Source organism: Geotrypetes seraphini, chromosome 4 (assembly GCF_902459505.1).
Source record: "Geotrypetes seraphini chromosome 4, aGeoSer1.1, whole genome shotgun sequence".
NCBI lineage: Eukaryota > Metazoa > Chordata > Amphibia > Gymnophiona > Dermophiidae > Geotrypetes > Geotrypetes seraphini.
In genome coordinates, this window is record NC_047087.1 from 210,615,957 (window position 1) to 210,636,304 (window position 20,348).

The 20,348-nt window shown below is 40.3% G+C and overlaps 1 protein-coding gene across 3 annotated transcripts in view; it reads left to right on the top strand.

The window, feature by feature from the left end:
• Positions 1-20,348, top strand: part of LOC117360152 (hornerin-like) — a 155,327-nt gene that overhangs the window by 107,323 nt on the left and 27,656 nt on the right. Inside the window, exon 11 of one of the 3 annotated variants that reach the window (XM_033943888.1) lies at positions 108-333. The exons of the other annotated variants lie outside the window; for them this stretch is intronic. Coding sequence (XP_033799779.1) covers positions 108-163 — 56 coding nt within the window. The 3' untranslated portion in view covers positions 164-333. Of the gene's footprint in view, positions 1-107; positions 334-20,348 lie in introns of those variants that run through there. 3 annotated transcript variants of the gene reach the window in all.

The window sequence follows — 20,348 nt, forward strand, 5'->3', positions numbered from 1 at the left end:
TTATATGTTTCTATCCTTACATAGGGAATTAAGTATTAGGAAGTGTTCAGGGAGCCTGAGAATGTTTGATAGGGTATATTTCATCTAATTTGTGTTTCTTATGCTAGGTGGATATCAAAACACAAGCCAGCAGAACCAATTCATTGGTGGATCAAAGAAGTGAAAAAGCAAGACTGAAACTCTACTTTCCACAAATTAGAACCATGCCTTGTAACCTTTCCATTTAAATTGGTGATAATTCTGATTTTGAAAGATGTATCTTAAAACATTAATTTGAAACATTGTCATCTCATTACATTCATTGAAAACATTGTCATCAAAATTCACATTGATTTAATAAAAGCAACCTTAATGAGTGTATCATATTTGTCTGCTGATTGTTTAATACAAAATATGGGCCAGCAATGTCTCTCAGGAAAACAGAAGCTTAGTTTTTTTCTTATGGATATTATTCCTAGGGCAAACAAACCAAAAAAACTGCAGACTTGTACACGGTGCAGGCAAATTTTATTTGGACAAATAAATCTTAACTAAAAACCTTTTACCAGGCAGGGGACCCAACACGGTCCGTGTTTCGGACAACCTTCATCAGGGGTCCATGGTGATAAAGAAAAAAAGGAAAAATGCCACAAAAAAAAGGAAGAAGTCTGGAAAAAATAGCGTTTGGTAGCACACCAGTGAATCGCCAAAATGCAATGCAAGTTTTTACTGTGACGAACTTGCATTGCATTTTGGTGATTCACTGGTGTGCTACCAAACGCTATTTTTTCCAGGCTTCTTCCTTTTTTTTGTGACATTTTTCCTTTTTTTTTTATCACCATGGACCCCTGATGAAGGTTGTCCGAAACACGGACCATGTTGGGTCCCCTGCCTGGTAAAAGGTTTTTAGTTAAGATTTATTTGTCCAAATAAAATTTGCCTGCACCGTGTACAAGTCTGCAGTTTTTTTGGTTTGTTTGCTCTGGTTTGTTTTTTCACTGCAGACGAAGTTGGACTTTTGGTTCTTTTTCTTTTTCTGGTTTGTTGCTTATTATTCCTAGGGAACACAAAAGCAGTTCCATCCAAATAAACTGTGTAGGTTGAAATCTTCCATAACACAAAGAGCTATTACTCCTCTGATCCTTCTGATCCTTCTTGTAGGATTAGAACCAGTTCACTAAGTAGAGAACTCTAATGGGACATATAGAAAATGTCTTCAGCTTAAGAACATATGGGAGCAATATAGGACTCTAAAATTTAGGCATGGTAATAGATAAGTTAGCAATATATCATTGTGCTTAATTGCCCTAATTGGAATTTGTACACACATCTTATTGCACCCTATTCTATGACAATTTGGTCCTAAATCCTCTAGTGTACAACTTAAAAGGGGACATGGCAAGGGAAGAAGCATGGGTGTTTTAAAGGGTTATACGGACTATCATATAAGCTTAAAAACACAATAAGTTGGGTGCTGGTAAAGAAAGACAATACGCTGAAATCTTCCAACCAATGGACAGCAGCAGCCAAAAAAGCAAACAAGATACTAGGAGTTTTTAGAAAAGGGATGGCAAACAAGATGATAGAGTCGTTTAAATATCTATATAATATAAATGTGCATGAGTCGAGTTTCATTCATTTGAAAGGAAACTCTGCAATGAGAGGACACAGGATGAAGTTAAGTGGTGACAGGCTCCAGAGTAATCTAAGGAAATGCTTTTTTTTACAGAAAGGGTGGTAGATGCATGGAATAGTCTCCCGAAAGAGGTGGTGGAAACAGAGACTGTGTCTGAATTCAAGAGGGATAGACACGTGGGATCTCTCAGAGAGAGAAATTGATAATGATTACTGTGGATGGGCAGACTAGATAGGCCACATAGCCTTTATCTGCCATCATGTTTCTATGTTTCTAAGACTAAGAATGTTATAATGCCTCTGTATTGCTGCTCAATGGTGCAAACTTACCTTTAGTATTGCGTTCAGTTCTAGTTTCCTTATTTCATAAAAGATATAGCGGCACTAAATAAAGTTCAAAGAAGAGCGACTTAAATGATAAAGGGGATGAAACTCTTCTTGTATGAGGAGAGACTAAAAAGGTTGGGACTCTTCAGCTTGGAAAAGAGACAGCTGAGGGGAGATATGATTGAAGTCTACAAAATCCGAAGTAGATTAGAACGTGTATGCTTTTTTGAATTTTGATATCATCCTACTCTCTACCACCTCTACTGGGAGAATGTTCCATTACCTTCATGTAGATAATACTTCATAATATTATTACCAGCCTAAGGTCTTTAAGAACGATTTAAATTTGGAGAAGGATTCCTCATTATGAATATTATTTAGAAGATTGTTCCAAAGTTTGGGTACCAAAAAAAAAGAAATCAGACTGATGAGTAGATTCATAGTGAATCAGTCAAGAGTTACAGAGTACTAGTTGGTTGGCATCAAATAAGCGAAGGTTACGCGATGGCTTATGACGAATAGTAAGAGCTGAGAGATATGTGGGATCTGCATAAGAATTTAAAGATGATGTAATGTTTAAAAGGGATCCTGTGTAACTTAAAAAGTAATGGGGAAACATGATTCTATCTCTTGACTTTGAATAAGAAGTGAGCTGCAATTTTGGAGTGTTTGTAGTTGCTTAATTTAGATTAGAGGAAGATCAGCATACTTCATAATACAGTAGTCTAATCAGGTGGTGATGATGTGTGCAACGAGTCATGGTCTAAAGTAGGACAAACAGTGTGGAAAAGACAAAGTGATAAGAATCCTCATCAAGTTACCTCAGAAATTTGTTTAGTGAAAGACAAGTGTGAATCCAGCCAAACTCCTAAATATTGGAAAAATGCATAGGGTGAATAGGAAGGCCAAAGAGGATTGGGAGATGGTGATCCAACAGGTTGCTGGGAGGGGGGAGGGGGGTCTGCATTTTAGTTTTACCTTATTATTAGAGGTCAAATTAGCCAAAACTACAAGGCAGTCTTGAAAGAGTTGTAAGTCAATTTTAAGAGAGAACAATAGTAAGATGTCTGTATAGATGTAGAATTTGATATTGAATGATTGAATTAGTGTTACCAACAGACTAATGAGATTAAAAAGCTGTGGAGAAATGGAAACCTGAGGGAAACCACAGTTAAGACAATAAGATAATGACATTGAGAAGTTTGAGTAGACCACAAAAGTATGGTTAAATAGGAAAGAAGAAAAACAAACACTGGACCAGTAATACCAATTATGGGATCAAGAGGACAGGTTGTGAGATGTATGGAAGAGAATAGGGTAGTGAAGGTAATAAAGGAAGGTAAAGTGAAAGTAGACCAGGAAGCCTAGAGGGTTAGAAATAATGGCGAGGAGGAAAAAAGTTGTAGACATTTTGGTGATTGAGGGTCAACAGATGCTTTTAAGGTCAGAATCAATTTTAGATGCAAAGCATTGCATGAGAACATGAGATTAAGAGACACTGGGTGCTGTAGATGATGTAGATTAGGCTAGGGTTACCATACTTGTGGAGACAAGAAAGAGGACACAAAATAAAAATGGTTACCCTTCCCATCCATACTGCCATGCTCCTGCCACATGGTACTCAGTCACCTTTCATTACGCCCCACTCACCTACCACATTAACCTTGCTTTGCCTCACCCTACTGTGCACTTCTGTTGTACATAGGCAAGGCAGGCAACTGCTATGCTGTTCACTCTCAATCCCTGTCTTCCCTACTGAAATCACACTGTAAGAGTCTCCATATTAGGCTTTGTCTGCCCCCTGTGCCTGCCTAGAGAACTGTATGCTCTTGTGTACTGTAGGAGGTTATATAGAGACCACCTGCGGTTCATAAGCAATTGCTCTAGGTAGGCACAGAAGAAGGAAGCAGCCCTTCACTCTGTCCTCGTCGTGCAGTGTGATTTTAGTGGGAGAGCGGGAGAGAGAGTGAAAAGCACAGCTTGTTGTACTCTCATTTTGTGGACTTACCACTGCTGGTCAGCAGATAGGCAGCATTGGAGAGCAGTGCAGAAAGTCCTGGTCCAGCCTCTTCTTTCCACCTCCTCTCCTTGGCTGCTGGATGTGTGCAGTGTATGAGGTTAGAGGAAGCCCTTCTTGATGCACAACAAATTCAGCCACCCACAAAATTCATGTTGAATAAATAAAAGCAATCATAATGAGCACATTGTTTATGTCATCTTATCTTTTAATACAAAATATTAGTCAGTAGTGACTCTTAGAAGAATAGCATGCATATCATATGGAATCTTACATACTATATTAGACCAATGGCTCAGAATAGTTTACAAAAAACCTAAACAAAAACAAAGTTGCATTATAGAAATGCATGAAATGACATTACAGTGCAAGATCTTAAGTTCTTTGTATTAAGAACTTTGGAGAAGAAACCACGATGTGGAGGATTTAGATCAGACCCTTCTGAGAATAGAACAACAATTCATACATGATTTAAACACTGTTCACCCGTGGGGTCGGAACACAGACGTTGACTACAGTGTGTTTCTATGATGTATGGCAGAGTGGTAATTTTGTCCAAATATACTGTATATTATCAGTAAAATGTAATTATCAGGTGTTCGTATATGGCATGGTAAATAGAAGCTATTATATCATGGTTAAGTGGTATTTGCTATAGTTAGTTTATACTACTGTTTTTATTATATTTTCCTGCCAAACCAAGATAAATATAATATGTACATGTTTATAAAGGCTTTCTAGAGCACATTTACTACATCATTAATATTCATACATATAATTCACATATCACCCTGATATCCAATGCAATCATTTCATTCACGTTTTTAAGCTTTCATAATTAATTTATTTTTATAAACAAACACAATACATCATCTAATTTCTCATATTTACAGTATGTATAATGCATATGATCAAGTCACTTTCTCCAGCTCATTAAAATATACATATACATTTTTTCCTGAACAGTTTCAGTGCAGTGCTCATGCAGAGTTTTTTAGCCAGGTTCTCTCAATAAGACCATTCCAGCACTGCATTTTCTTACCACCCTCAAAGTTTTGCAAACCACCTGTTCAAAACAGCCTTGATCTTGGAGTTGCTCAGAGGATTTTCCTTTTCATATGTCATTTTCTCCATTTTACATTACGTATATCAAAAGTCCTTTAAATAGTACACTATTGCCCATGCATACACTTTTGACACTTTTTTCGTGGAGTAGAGACACTGACACAGTAAGCCCTCCTCACTCATTTTTCTCCGGTTACATTCTTTAGACATATTCTACACTTGTATTTACCCTCTCTGTATACTAATTATCATTTATGGTTGTAGTTTATACATACATTATAAGGTTAGTATGCAACACAATGTGCGTTCATTGTAATTCATTTTTAATTTGCGTTCTGCATGTAATACTTTGCGGCATGTCCTCTCGAACTTTTAAGGTTTTCTGGTACACTTGTAAGTGGAGCAATTTTTTACTCTGCATGCATTCTCATGGCAAAAAAAAAATTATTTCCTTCTGCTCAGCGTTTAGCGTGAGGTAATAATATGACACAGCCTTACAGGAGATATGAGTTGCCATTCCAGCCTTAACCAATCTGGTAATTTTTCCATGAGTTCTGGGAGGACCCAATACATACCTTGGCGCATAATATAGGATTGATGATACCTATAATAATTTGGAAAATTTACCCCTCCCTCTCCAATTGATTTTTGTAAAGTCACTAAGGCAATTCTAGCTATTTTACCTTGCCAGATAAATTTTGTAAGAATACTATTTATTTTTTTGTAAAAAGACCCCTGAAAAAACACTGGTATCATACCCATTTGGTAACGAACCACACGTGAAATCATCATTTTAACTGTTTGAACTCTTCCCCACCATGAAATATGTAAAGGATGCTCATATAATTCAGTAATCTTCTGTAATATATGTTTTTCATTAATTTTTATTGTCTCCTCTAATGTATTTTTAATCCAAATACCTAAATATTTAGAAGAACACCAGATTCATCTGATGTGATATAACATTAGCTGAGCTGATTTCACCGACGGGTAATATTTATTAAATGATGGTGTGGGTAAAATGGGAAGGGGAGGGGGGCAGAGGGTGAGGGGAATATATGAGGTGTTGTCAAGGGTCTGTAGAATAAGGATTGACAAGTTTATAAGAGGAGGTAAGAAAGGGTTAATAGAGCTTGTAAGAAAGAAAAATTATTAGGGAGGTTTCTAAGGTGATGGAGTGGAGCAGTCACGTGATTGGTTGGATGTTGTGGCAGTCTGGAGTGAATTCTTTGAGGAAAGGGGAACAGTAGAGTAGTCTCTTCAGGAAAAGATTATCCCTCCCTCCCTCCCTCCCATTTGTGCTGGTGTTATGTTTTGTGTCAGTGTTGTGGGGTGGGGTGGGGGGTGTACATGTTATATATCGACTTGGTGGGTTTAGTGGAGCTTATGGGGTTGGGGGGAGGTGGTCGCAGCTTTGGGTGGGGCGGAAAATGGGGTTTGGCCCAGTTGTATCTGGGAGATGAGCAGTTAATAAATAAATAAATAAATATAACACTCGTAGGTGATACCGCTGTGAGGGGAAGCATGGCCTTGCGTCACAGTGGATCATGTTTGGGGGGAGGGGAGGGGAAGCATGACCTTGCGTCACTGTGGGTCATGTTTGGGGGAATGTTATAAATTTAAAGACTTAACAGGAGCTAGTTTCGATACCGATTAGCTCCCTGGGGGTGTGTGAAATATGCATTGGGGGTTTGTTGGTTTTTGGACACAGATTGTATTGTAAGTGGAGATAATATTCAGACACATAATAAAGCTGCGACCAAATATTTCTTCCAATAAAACTGAGTTGTGTGATTATTGATTGATGGTGATTAGCTTTCAGTTGCAGGTGACGGGAATGCGAATGCTAATGTTACTGAATTGCTAATAATAAGGGTTCTAATACAATATCAAAAAGCAAAGGAGATAGCGGACAACCTTGTCTAACCCCCCTCTGCAACTTAAAACATTCTAAAAAGTTATTATTAATATATAATCTTGCAGTAGGGGAGCTATACAACATTTGAATCATTTGTATGAATCCTGATCCAATTCCAAACCATTCCATTGCTTGATACATAAAGGACCATTCCACTCAATCAAAAGCTTTTTCTGCATCTAGCGAAACACAGAAAGCTGGATCACTTATATCTTTTAGTACATATTTATTTCAATAAATATAAAGTTAAAATAAACGTAAATATAAATTAAATGATCCGATGACGAATTGGAGTATAAAGCCAAGCACTATGAAAAATATTTGAGTGCCTGGTGGCCCTGCTGAGGATCGTGAAGACAGATATATAGGATATTAGGTTTATGAGGTGCAATATGAATGCATTTTATAATCATATGCATACTTTCATACCATGTGTCGGAAGCCATTCAAGAAGTAACATAAGCATTCCAAGCATGTATATAAATGCTTTAATTGTAATTGATGATAGAAAATCATGTGATAAACATCTTAAATACATATTAGTTCTCTGCATATATTGATTAGATTAAGGGCTCCTTTTACAAAGCACTAGGGCCTGAACATGAGGAATAGCACACGCTAAATTGCCACACGTGCTAGCCACGACTGCCTCCTTTTGAGCAGGCGGTAGAATTTCAGCTAGCGCGCACTAATCTGGTGCGTGCGCTAAAACCGCTAGTGCGGCTTTGTAAAAGGAGACCTTTGTAAAAGGAGACCAATTATTACTTTACCATCATGTTTTTTTCAGTACGATCTTAGATGCTTTTAATCTGCCTTGTTATATAGATGCACATAAACAAAAGCGAATTAAGGCTCTAGTATACCAGTTTTGCTCCCAATGCATTCTGTAAACATGGTTTCTTGATCATGGGTAATTAATTAGCACATTAAAACACTGCTTTTCAATATATATATATATATATATATGTCTTTATTAAATTGTATTTAGTTTTCAGATTAATTATGACTAATGCACCAACTAATCGTTCAATTTATGGATAATGCTCTTTTTTCATATACATTTTTATTTATTCTATGGATGTGCATTCCCAATGGGGGCTTTTTAAATTTGTGTTTATCTATCATCTCATTTTTAATATTTGCATCATCCTATTTTATGCACATACACACATTTTTATTGTATATTATGATTTTAATAATTATTGATATTATAAAATTCTTAATTAATTTTTTAATATATCCATTTTGGTCTGTCTTTAAGCTGTCTTTTAGCATACTGATTTAGTGCTCAAAGATTCATTAATCGTATTTGTCCAAATAAGCACCTGTTGATATATTGATCATATTCAGATTCTCTTTAGGCATCATAGCAATCAATTATTAATAGTACTAATTCATTATCATAACTGTTTATTAATTTTTTTATATCCATTGGTTTATTGTTTTGATTGTTTTCCTCAGTTGAGAAGTACTCCTTATACAGAGCAATCTACATTAATTGAAGCATATATCTCTCTCGTCAAATCACAATCGTTTTTTGTTCCTGTCAAGTTTTTCCTTTTATTTTCATTTAATTATGTACAATTTTTTGAATATATAAATGTACTAATTGTTCATAATATGTACTAGTCAAAATGTTTATTTGTTCATGTTTCTTTTACCCCCTCTTCTACAAATCCGCACTAGTGGCTGCCGTGCAGCAACAGCCCCGAAGCCCTTTAAATCTCTATGGGCTTTGGAGTCGTTACAGCACAGCTTTGTAGAAGAGGGGGTTAGTTTACTTTTGTCCCCTGAGGAAGGCTACGGAGTCGCCGGAACTTGGATCCTAGTCAGGACTTGTTTGTTTTAGTATTTTTAGGACTCACTATTGTTCTACGGTATAAACTGTTAATTAAAGACATTGTGACCACAAGTTGGATCTGACATCTCCAGTGCCTCTTTTTGTTGTTTGCTTTGCTGTTGTTCGAGGCTTGGTACCTTCTATCCTTTTCCCCTGCAATCACATTACATCATAAAGACACATATTAGGTAATAAAAGCATTGTGAAAAAAAATGAATTGAATAACTAGAGTTTAATAATTTGTGGAATTATAAATAATTATATTCATATCTAATTTCAAAAGATAAAGAATTCCATATAGATACAATATAGAATCTCATGTATAGAAAACCATCACAGAAACACTCAGGCCCTCTTTTATTAAGGTGTGCTAAGCGTTTTAGTGTGCATTTATTGCGCGCTATATCAACAAGCACACTAAATGCTAACGCGTCCAGAGCTTAACATGCATGCATTAGTGTTTACCACATGTTTAGCGCACAGTAATATTTAGCGCATGCTAAAATGCATGGTGCACTTAGGAAAAGAAGGGGGTCAAACTCAGTTTTGTAACACCATAACAGAAGCTCATGTAAATCACTCTGAATTGACTCCCCAGACATTAGTAGCAGTATAGAAGCTTTCAATAAACAATCTGCAAATGTAAAAAGACCCTCAGCATTCAGCTCGGGGCTAATAACAGCAGCCAAGCACCAGCGAGCAGGTTAAGAATAAAGGAAAGGGAATAGGAGGGAGCGTGGGTTATGGGAGAAAGGACTTTTGCTGAGTGGTGATGGGTTGACAGTGGAAGTGACTGGGGGGCTTTCGGCAGCGGAAGGAATTAATGGTTGTACGGACCAAGGGGTTTGAGTGGGAAGGCATTGTTGGGTGGGTGAGGGAAAGGACAAGGTTATGCAAGTGTGTGTGTATTGGGTTGGAAGTTTTGGATTTTGGAGTGCAGGTCAGTACATATTTTGGTTTGGGGGCCAGTCCTGCAATACTCAGTAGTGCTCCAGAGCTCTGGAGTAGGCCAACAGTTTAGGGGGTAAAGAACTTTTGTGTATGACAGAGGAGTGAAACTTGGGTGTGATAGTTTATGATGCTATGTTAATCAGGTTTTCTATAACGCCTTTACCTACTCAGTTCTAGGTCAGATTACATTACAAAAGGTTGGGTCAGTTACCCAGGAAGTTAAAATGGACAGTTTGACTTGGACATTCAATTCAGTTGCTAGTACAGGTAGATCAGTACAGTTATTAATATAGTTAGGTCATAGTTACAAATACATAGTTACAAGTTCAAGTAGGTCATCGTTGGCTCATTGTTATATCTCAGAAATTGCATTGGAAAGTTTAGAAATGGGCTTTTACAATTACGTCTTCAGTTAGTTCAGGGTTGGCTCCCTGTCTTGGTACAGAAATGCTTTTAAAAGTTTTGTGAACCTGAGATAATGGTCACAAGATGGTATTTTGCTAATTGATATTGGATGGATAAGGTAATTTGTCTGTTAGACTTTATGTTGTTGTGTGGGGAAAAATCACTATAAAAATGGTGGACTTTTATAAGAATTTGGAGACTTCATGTGGGAAAACACCTATTTAAATGAAAAGATCAATGTGGAATGTAGGTTTGGTTTAAAATTTGATTTGCAGCAAAACCAGGCATGTATACAAAGTTTATGTAAATTCCTTTTATTAATATATTCAGCAGTACAAGGATCATCTTCCACAATTATTCTGTCACATTTAAACCATTCAAAACAATTCCCCCTCACAAAGTTCATCTCCTCCACTTTTTTCCCCAATATATTCCTCTAACAAAGATGAAAGATAACAAAGAGGTCCACACTCTTTAGAGGAACTGCCTAAAACTGGTGAAATTGAGTTATTCAGCTTCTCTAATACAACCAGGGCCTCTCTTCTGCCATTTTCAAATGAAAGCTACAAATATCTATTCACTTGACTAGTGAGTATCTTATTGCCCTGACTGAGTGTGAATTAAACCTGGAAGGATTTCATAAACTAATTCAGAGCCCTAGGAACCTCTAACAGTCGCTGAGCTGGCAAATTACTAACCCAGTTTCAGCATGCTGCCACTAGCCCTCACTCTCAGAGAATAAGTAGCTTAATGGAGAGATGTGATTTCCGGCTATGAAAATGACTTTATACTAAATCCTGACAAATTAGATGACAAACTGGATAATGGCAGGGATTATCAATGGAAATAAAGATGACAACTCCAAGGAATATTTTCAGAGCAATCTAACCACAGTAGAACTAATTCATATTGCAAAATTATCCTAGCAAAAAAAAGTTTCCTTTTCAGTCTAGCTAAAATTGCAAGTGTTCATCTATCATGGCATCTACAGACAGAGCAAAATGCAGGAATTAGACTGTTAGAGGTGGTTCCAAGTGAAGTTTACCTTATTTGCGATACCATTGGTTGTCCATGGAATTTAGACTATTGTATAAATGTTTGATATTGATTCATAGGGTACTTTACAAACATCAGACTTCTTATTTAGCTGCTTTCGGGATCTAGCTGCCTACTATCCAACAAGAGCCCTGTGTTCTTCAGCTGCCTCATCATTAGCCCTCCCTCCTTCTGCAGAGGCCTAGTTAACTCTGACTAGGGAAGGGGCATTTTTTTAAATTTAGATCTCTAGTTTTATGGAAAGCTTCTAATAAAACTAGAGTTTTATGGACTGCACATCCAATTGAACTCTGGATTGAGTTCTCTCCTAAAGAGTTTAAAGCAAAATTAAAATCTCACTTGTTTGGGGGGTTAGATCCAGGGTGGGACTTTCATCCAGAATAACCTGTTTATAATTGTTTAAAAGAGTTAATTATTTTTATTACTGATAATGGCTGTTAGTTGGTGTGAGTTTCCTGGGGTGAATGTTAATTCCTGTTTTTATTGGCATTGGGACTTTCATCCAGAATAACCTGTTTATAATTGTTTAAAAGAGTTAATCATTTTTATTAGTGATAATGGCTGTTAGTTGGTGTGAGTTTCCTGGGGTGAATGTTATTTCCTGTTTTTATTGGCATTCTGTAGTTAAATTGTGTTATTATACTTTCTTTTTATGAATTGTACATCACTCTGCTAACTGTTTTGAAGGGTGGTATATTAAGGGCTCCTTTTACAAAGCTGCGTTAGTGGTTAACGTGCGGAATAGCGCGCGCTAGCTGCTACAGCCTCCTTTTGAGTAGGTGGTAGATTTTTGGCTAGTACGCGCTAATCCAGTGCGTGCGCTAAAACCGTTAGTGCGGCTTAGTAAAAGGAGCCCCAAGTATTTTTAAAACTATTAAACTATATCCACTTTTAGTTGGACTTTGAGATATTCAATAAGCACAATTAGGGGGGAATTCAAAGGGCACTAAGCGTGTTAGTGTACCCAATTACGTTAGCCTATGCTAATCACTAAAGACACCCATTATATTCCTACGATGAATTCCCCTTTAATATCACAAATACTTCAATTATAATGTTTAAATTTGAAGAGATAAATAGTGTTTGAAAATTTGGTGTTGCAGGCGGTTAGCTAATTTGGAACAGCCCTTAATTTCGCTCATCAACTGAGTATGCTGAGAAGCGAAACAACAGCTGGTGTTGAGCTAAACTAACAACAGTAATGAGAAGAACTACAATACACTATCGATCATCATATATTTTGAAGAGTAAAGATACAAAAGTATCACAATATGAACATGCAGACAACTTTTGTTGACTTTTTAATGGGGTATAAGGAAATATAATTATATGGACTAACAAGAAGAAAGCACGATTCAGGGGTGTTCTAGATGTATGTAATAATATTTTTATTGTATAAGGTATTTAAAGGTAATTGTTTGTATTATTAAAAGTAATATATGTAACAAATAAAACATTTGTAACTTCATAGTTGATATTATCATAATATCACAGAGGGACATTTTCAATATACCCCCTATTTTACTAAGGTGTGCTAACCAATTAGCGCACACTAATCGAATTAGCGCACACGCTAAATGCTAACACATCCATAGACTAACATGCACACATTAGCGTTTAGCGTGCACTAATTCAATTAGCACACCTTATTAAAACAGGGCCATAATGTCCAAGCCAATTGTAGACTTTTTGTTGAAAACATCTAAAATTCTTATCATAAATATAGGAATTTTAAAACTAGAAAAATGTCTGGAATTTTGTTTTCAAAATCTCTATTTTCAAGACTTTTCATGCTCAGTACATGTTTTTTTTAGGTACAGTGCCTTTAAAAAAATATATCGTAGAGAATAGAGCACAAAAAGAAGCCATAGGGATGGTTGTGTGGCACCATTCCCAGTATAATGGCCACACAGACATCTTAGCAAAGCAGAGGGACAGTCTAGTTGTCAATACTGTGGACATCTCAATCCCAGGTACAAATCCCATCTTAACACTCTTATTTTATATTGTGAACCCTCCTGGAACACCTAAAAACATACTGTGCCTAACTGTACACCACAGCAAAAAAAAAAAGCCCTAAGGTCTGCATGGGTCTTATATGTACTGTAAAGATAGAAACATAGAAACATAGAATATGACAGCAGAAAAGGGCTGTAGCCCATCAAGTCTGCCCACGTTAATGACCCACCCCCAGACTTCACCCGGCTAGAGATCCCACATACATATCCCATTTCTTTTTGAAATCGAGCACGCTGCTGGCGTTAATCACCTGCAATGGAAGTTCATTCCAATGATCGACTACCCTTTCGGTGAAGAAATACTTCCTGGCGTCGCCATGAAATTGCCCACCTTTGATTTTCAGCGGATGACCTCTTGTGGTTGAAGGTCCTTTAAGAAAGAATATATCGTCTTCCACCTCGATGCGGCCCGTGATATATTTAAAAGTCTCAATCATGTCCCCCCTCTCTCTACGTTCCTCGAGCGAGTATAGTTGCAGTTTATTCAGTCTTTCCTCACATGGGAGGTTCTTGAGTACCGAGACCATCCTGGTGGTAATTCGCTGAACCGACTCGATTCTCCGCACATCTTTTTGATAATGTGGTCTCCAGAATTGAACACAATATTCAAGATGAGGTCTCACCATGGATCTGTACAGGGGCATTATAACTTCGGGCCTCCGGCTGACGAAACCTCTACGGATGCATCCCACCATTTGTCTAGCCTTGGATGCAGCTTTCTCCACCTGCTTGGCAGTTTTCATGTCTTCACTAATGATTACTCCCAAATCACGTTCTTCCCCAGTCCTAGCTAAGGTCTCACCATTCAGAGTGTAAGTTCTGCATGGGTTTTTCCTGCCAAGGTGCATGACCTTACATTTTTTGGCATTAAAGCCCAGCTGCCAAGTCGAGGACCAATGTTCCAATAAGAGCAGGTCCTGCTCCATACTGTCGGGTACAAGATACAATTGATATTTTTTGGGTTTTGAAATGCTCACAATTTTCAACATAAATGCATTAGTTATAGTGTGATATGGACCTAGGACCTTTATCTACAGTCCACTGCACTGACTACAGCCTATTCCCGGGTTCAGCTTGCTATTCTAATAGGAATGACCATAATATCTGAAGCTGTCACAGACCCTGGTATATGCTATAAATATAATATATTTCAGTGGTAGAGGGGGATTATACCTTAATCTAGTCAGCTGGTCACTTGAGGCACCATTTGTGACTTAGGCCTAGATGCACTAAAAGCAGCAATCGTCACTAAACCTGTTTTTACAGCTTTATGATGATTGCATTTGCCACCCGATGCAGAAAATGGCTCACCCAGTGGCAAAGTAAGGGTGGTGCGGTCTCCCTAAAGGTGCAGTGGCACCCATCCTCCTCTCTGCCCCCACCCCCAGCCCGGCCCCCTGCTTGCTCTCCCACCCATTCGCTCGCTCGCTCCTCACTTCTTGCCACGCACACCACATGCCTACCCCCATACCTTTTTGGTGCTCTCTTTGATGTCACTTCCGGGACCTGCACCTAGGAAGTGACATCAAAGGGGATACGGGGAAAGGGAAGGGGTGCACACATGGTGGGGAAGGGACACAACTTCCTTTGGTGCCTCTCACCCTTACTACGCCACTGGCCTCCCCATGTGGTTTTCTGCACGATTGTTCATTCTCCAGTCTGACCATGCAAATAAGCTTATTAATATTGAAATGCCATGGAAACTAGTAGAGTGATTGATGTTCTAATATGGCTTCCCGATGCACAAAAAAAAGTGATCGCTTTTAGTGATCCTTACCTGTCTAACCAAAGTTTAGCCTTTTTTTTTTAATGGGCACAGTATCTGCCCCATAAAAAAAAGAGAAACAAGCACACATATCTCCGCCACAAAAACTCTTTTGATAACTCCATCCATCTTCTACAAACATCGAGAACCGCTGTTAAGAAGCAACTTCCCTTTCCCCTCTCTTTTTTCCCTTCCCCTCTTTCCACCCTTAAATTTTTATTTTTTGATGTAATTTCATATCTTCCACTCCCCCAGCACATCTCATATCTATCTTGTCTATGTTTCCATCCTTGTCCAGTCTACACTTTGCCCTATCTTATTTTATATTTTATAACTTAAATTTTAGTATTGTAAACTGACCAGATACTTGTTGATGGTCGGTATATCAAATTATAAATATACTTGGAAACTTGGCTCTCTCTGACATCCCCCCTGATGAACCGGCACCAGCAACAGGAACCCCCCACTGCAGCGAAAACTGCAGGAGGGATGCCCACTCCCTCCTACCATGGTGACCCTACCTCCCTGCATGAGAAAAAATGGTAGAAGGAATGCCCACTCCCTCCTGCCACTGAAGGCTCACTCCTACCCTAGGTGCCCCCAAATCATCTCCTATCCTCCCCTTCCTCCGCCATAAAAGGCTGGAGGGATGCACATTCCCTGCTGCTACTGGATGCTCATACTTACTCCCTGCTGCTACCCACCCCATACTTTACTTCAAAGATGGAAGCAGGAAAGAAGCACGGCCCATCCAAATTCATGGCCCACTAATCAGGGCCTCCCTCTGTATCCCATGTGATACATGGGGAGGGGCATAAAGCATCTGAGCCAATCAGGCCATTTTGGATCGGCGGGCTTTGAAGGTGGAGAGACCGTGCTTCCCTCCTGCTTCCATCTTCTTCTTTTTTTTAATCTTTATTGATTTTTAATCTAAAACAGGGCCACACAAATAAAAGAACAGTAGGTATTACATACATAAGAACATAAGAACATAAGAAGTTGCCCCCGCTGAGTCAGACCAGAGGTCCATCTTGCTCAGCGGTCTGCTCCCACGGCGGCCCATCAGGCCTAGTGCCTGAACAGTGGTCCCTGATTAATTTTGTAACTTACCTCTAATCCCATCCCTATAATCTACCTCTACTCTTATCTGTACCCCTCAATCCCTTTGTCTTCCAAGTACCTATCCAAAGCTTCTTTGAACCCCTGTAGCGTGCTCCTGTTTATCACATCCTCTAGTAGCGCGTTCCATGTATCCACCACCCTCTGTGTGAAAAAGAACTTCCTGGCGTTTGTTCTAAACCTCTCCCCTTTCAATTTCTCTGATTGCCCCCTTGTACTTATTGATCCCCTTAATTTGTAAAATCTGTCCCTGTCTATGCCCTTATGATCTTGAAGGTTTCTATCATGTCTCCTCTAAGTCTCCGCTTTTCCAGGGAGAAAAGCCCTAGCTTTTTCAGTCTGTCAGTATATGAGAGGTCCTCCATGCCCTTTATTAGCTTAGTTGCTCTTCTCTGGACCCTCTCAAGTACCTCCATGTCCTTCTTGAGGTACGGCGACCAGAACTGAACACAATACTCTAGGTGCGGGCACACCATAGCACGATACAGTGGCAGGATGACTTCCTTTGTCCTGGTCATGATACCCTTCTTAATGATACCCAACATTCTGTTTGCTTTCCTTGAGGCCGTGGCACACTGCGCCGACGCCTTCAATGTTGTGTCTACCATCACTCCCAGGTCTCTTTCAAGGTCGCTCATCCCTAGCGCTGATCCCCCCATTTTGTAAGTGAACATTGGGGTTTTTTTCCCTATATGCATGACCTTGCATTTCCCTATGTTGAAACTCATTTGCCACTTTTTGGCCCATTTTTCCAGTGTTGTCAGATCTTTTTGGAGATCTTCGCAGTCCTCCATGTTATTGACCTTGCGATATAGTTTGGTATCATCCACAAATTTAATAACCTCACATTTTGTTCCTGCCTCCAGGTCGTTAATGAATATATTGAATAGGAGTGGTCCCAGCACCGACCCCTGTGGAACTCCACTCGTGACCCATTGCCAGTCTGAGTAACATCCCTTTACTCCAACCCTCTGTTTCCTGTCTGCCAGCCAGTTTTTGATCCATCGGTGGACCTCCCCTTGCACCCCATGGTTCCATAGCTTCCTTAGTAGTCATTCTTGTGGCACCTTGTCGAAGGCTTTTTGGAAGTCAAGGTAAATGATATCTATGGATTCCCCTTTATCCACCTGGCTGGTTACCCCTCAAAGAAGTATAATAAGTTTGTGAGGCATGACCTGCCCTTGCAGAAGCCATGCTGGCTCTACTTTAGCTGCCCATAGTTGTCGATGTGTTCCCAGATGCTGTCTTTAATCAGTGCTTCCATCATCATTCCCGGGACCGAGGTCAAGCTCACCGGCCTGTAGTTTCCTGGGTCTCCCCTTGAGCCTTTCTTGAAGATGGGCGTGACATTTGCTATTTTCCAGTCTTCCGGAATCTCTCCAGTTTTTAGGGATAGGTTGCATATTTGTTGAAGTGGCTCAGCTATTTCGTTCCTTAGTTCCTTGAGTACCCTTGGGTGAATGCCATCCGTACCTGGCGATTTGTCGCTCTTTAGCCTGTTTATCTACCTGAGGACATCCACTTTGCTCACCTCTAGCTGGACCAGATTTTCATCCTGCTCTCCTTTTACATCTCCTCGTGCTCCGGAATGTTGGTTGTGTCCTCCCTCGTGAAAACTGACGTGAAGAACTTATTTAGCCTGTCAGCTATCTCCTTTTCCTTTTTTTACCACTCCCTTTCTGTCCCCATCATCCAAGGGTCCCACTTCCTCCCTTGCTGGTTGCTTCCCCTTTACGTACCTAAAGAATGATTTGAAGTTTGTTGTTTCCCCTGCCAGTCTCTCTTCATATTCTTTTTTTGCTTTCCTAACAACTCGATGACACTCCTTTTGGTGTTTTTTGTGTTCCTTTTGGTTCTTTTTCCATTTTTTGAATGATGCTTTCTTGTCACTTATCGCCTTTTTCACTGCATTTGTTATCCACACTGGGTTTTTTGTTCTATATTTTTGGCACACTCTTTCCTGTACTTGGGGATGCACAGGTTCTGTGCTTCGTGCACTGTGCCCTTGAGTATGGTCCAGGCATTTTCTACGGACTCCATCTTCCTTGCGCTGTCGTTGAGTTTCTGTCCCACCATTTTCCTCATGGCATCATAATTTCCTTTTTTGAAGTTAAGTGCAGTCGTTGTAGTTCTTTTCACCTTTGATGATCCAATTTCTAGCCTGTACTGGATCGTGTTGTGATCGCTGTTTCCTAGTGGGGCTAGTACCGCCACCTCCTTAGCGGGTCCCCCTAGACCGTTGAGGATTAAGTCAAGAGTGGCATCACCCCGTGTTGGTTCCGTGGCCAGCTGTTCCATGAAGCAATCCCTCGTGACCTCCAGGAATTTGGTCTCCCTCATGCAGTTTGAGTGCCCAATACTCCAGTTTATTCCCGGGTAGTTGAAGTCTCCCATCACCACCACACTTCCGCTTTTGCATACCTGCCTCAGTTCAGCCTCCAGATCCTGGTCGATTTCTTCTGTTTGTCCAGGTGGGCGATAGTACAGACCCAATTTTATGTCTGCTCCAGTTCCTCCTGGTAGCTTAACCCACAGTGATTCCAAGTCGTCTGCCCTTACTGTTGTTTCCATCCTAGTTGAAGGTATGAAATCTTTTATATATAGCGCTATTCCTCCACCCTTTTTGTGTGACCTATCTCTCCTGTAGAATTTTAATCCTGGTAAAGCCACATCCCATTCATTGTCATCAGTCCACCACGTTTCTGTGACTCCAATTATGTCTAGGCCCTTTTTGCTGGCTAGGATTTCCAGCTCTCCCATTTTAGCCCTTAGGCTCCTAGCATTAGTGTATAGGCAAAGTAAGTCCCGTTTGTTTGCCTTTCTTGCTGTTTTTTCTCGTGGTTTGGCACTCCTGGCCCCCTCGTGAGTTGCCAGACCCCAAGCCTCGTCTCGGTCATCCTCCTCCTGTGGTGTGTCTGTTTCGTCCTCAGCCTGTTTCCCTGTTTTTGGTTGTCCCTCTGGATTCCGTTGTTCTCTATTAGTGCTGCTTGCCAGTTTTATTCGTGCACTAGACCCCTGCAATTTTCCCTTAGGTCCTTTTTCAAAAAGTTCCCACTCAGACCTGAGCCCTCTTTTACAGTGTCCTTGTTCAATATCTTTGGCCTGGGTCCCCTGCATTGTGTCATTAGGTTCTTTTTCCAAAAGTTCACTCTCAGTCCCGATCCCTTTTTTTACAATGTCCTTGCTCTATGTCCATGGCCCTGGGCCCCTGTGTTGTATCCTTAGGTCCTTTTCCCAAAAGTTCTCACTCAGTCCCCAGCCCTCTTTTACAATGTCCCTGCTCAGTATCCTTACTTGATACTTTTGTCCGATGTGTCAGATCGACTGCCGGCTTTCCCCTCTTCCTCAGTTTAAAGCCAAATCAATGACGCTCTGGACGTTGCGTGCCAGCATCCTTGTCCCAGTCGTGCTCAAGTGCAGTCCGTCTCTCCTGTAGAGCTTATTCTTTCCCAGGAATGTTGTCCAGTTCCGTGCAAAAAGGAAACCCTCCTCCTCGCACCATCTCCTGAGCCAACCGTTTATTGCTTGTAGTTCGCTCTGCCTCCTTCTGTCCGCTCTAGGTATTGGCAGGATCTCTGAGAAGGCTATCTTCCATGCCCTCAGTTTCAGTTTCCTCCCCAGGATCCTGAACTGATCGGTTAGTGCAGTCCTGTTGTAGTCCCTCCAGCTGATGTCGTTGGTTCCAACATGGATTACTACAGCTGTCTCCTCTGTCTCGGCCCCTTCCAGGATCCTTTCGATTCTGTCGGTGATGTCCTTCGTTCTTGCCCCCGGGAGACATGTCACTAGACGGTCCTCTCTCCCTCCAGCTATGTGACTGTCCACTCCTCTCAGGATTGAGTCTCCCACTTCGATAGCAGATCTCCTCTTCCTCAACTGTCTCTCTGGTCTCAGGTCTGTATCGGTGGTGCAGTCCTCTAGTCCCTCCTCCAGGTTCTGTCGGGTTTCCTCCTCATCTGCCTGTCCAGATTCTCCACAAGGTCCTACTCCCATGGCGTCTGGTGGATTTTGTCGTCCGTCTGTTAGTTCCATCCTGATGTGCTTATGGTCCTGTGCCTCCACCATCCTGCAGGCCTCCTCGATGAACTTCTCGAGTTCCCTAACTTGTTATGTGATGTGGTCCTCTCTGGCGGTGTCTTCTGTTGCCCAGCACTGCTCCTCTATGGTGCAGAGTCCCTCCAGTTCCTGTACTCGAACCTGCAGTCTCCCGACCTCCTTCTTCAGGCTATCCAGTTCCTGGCATCGACTGCATA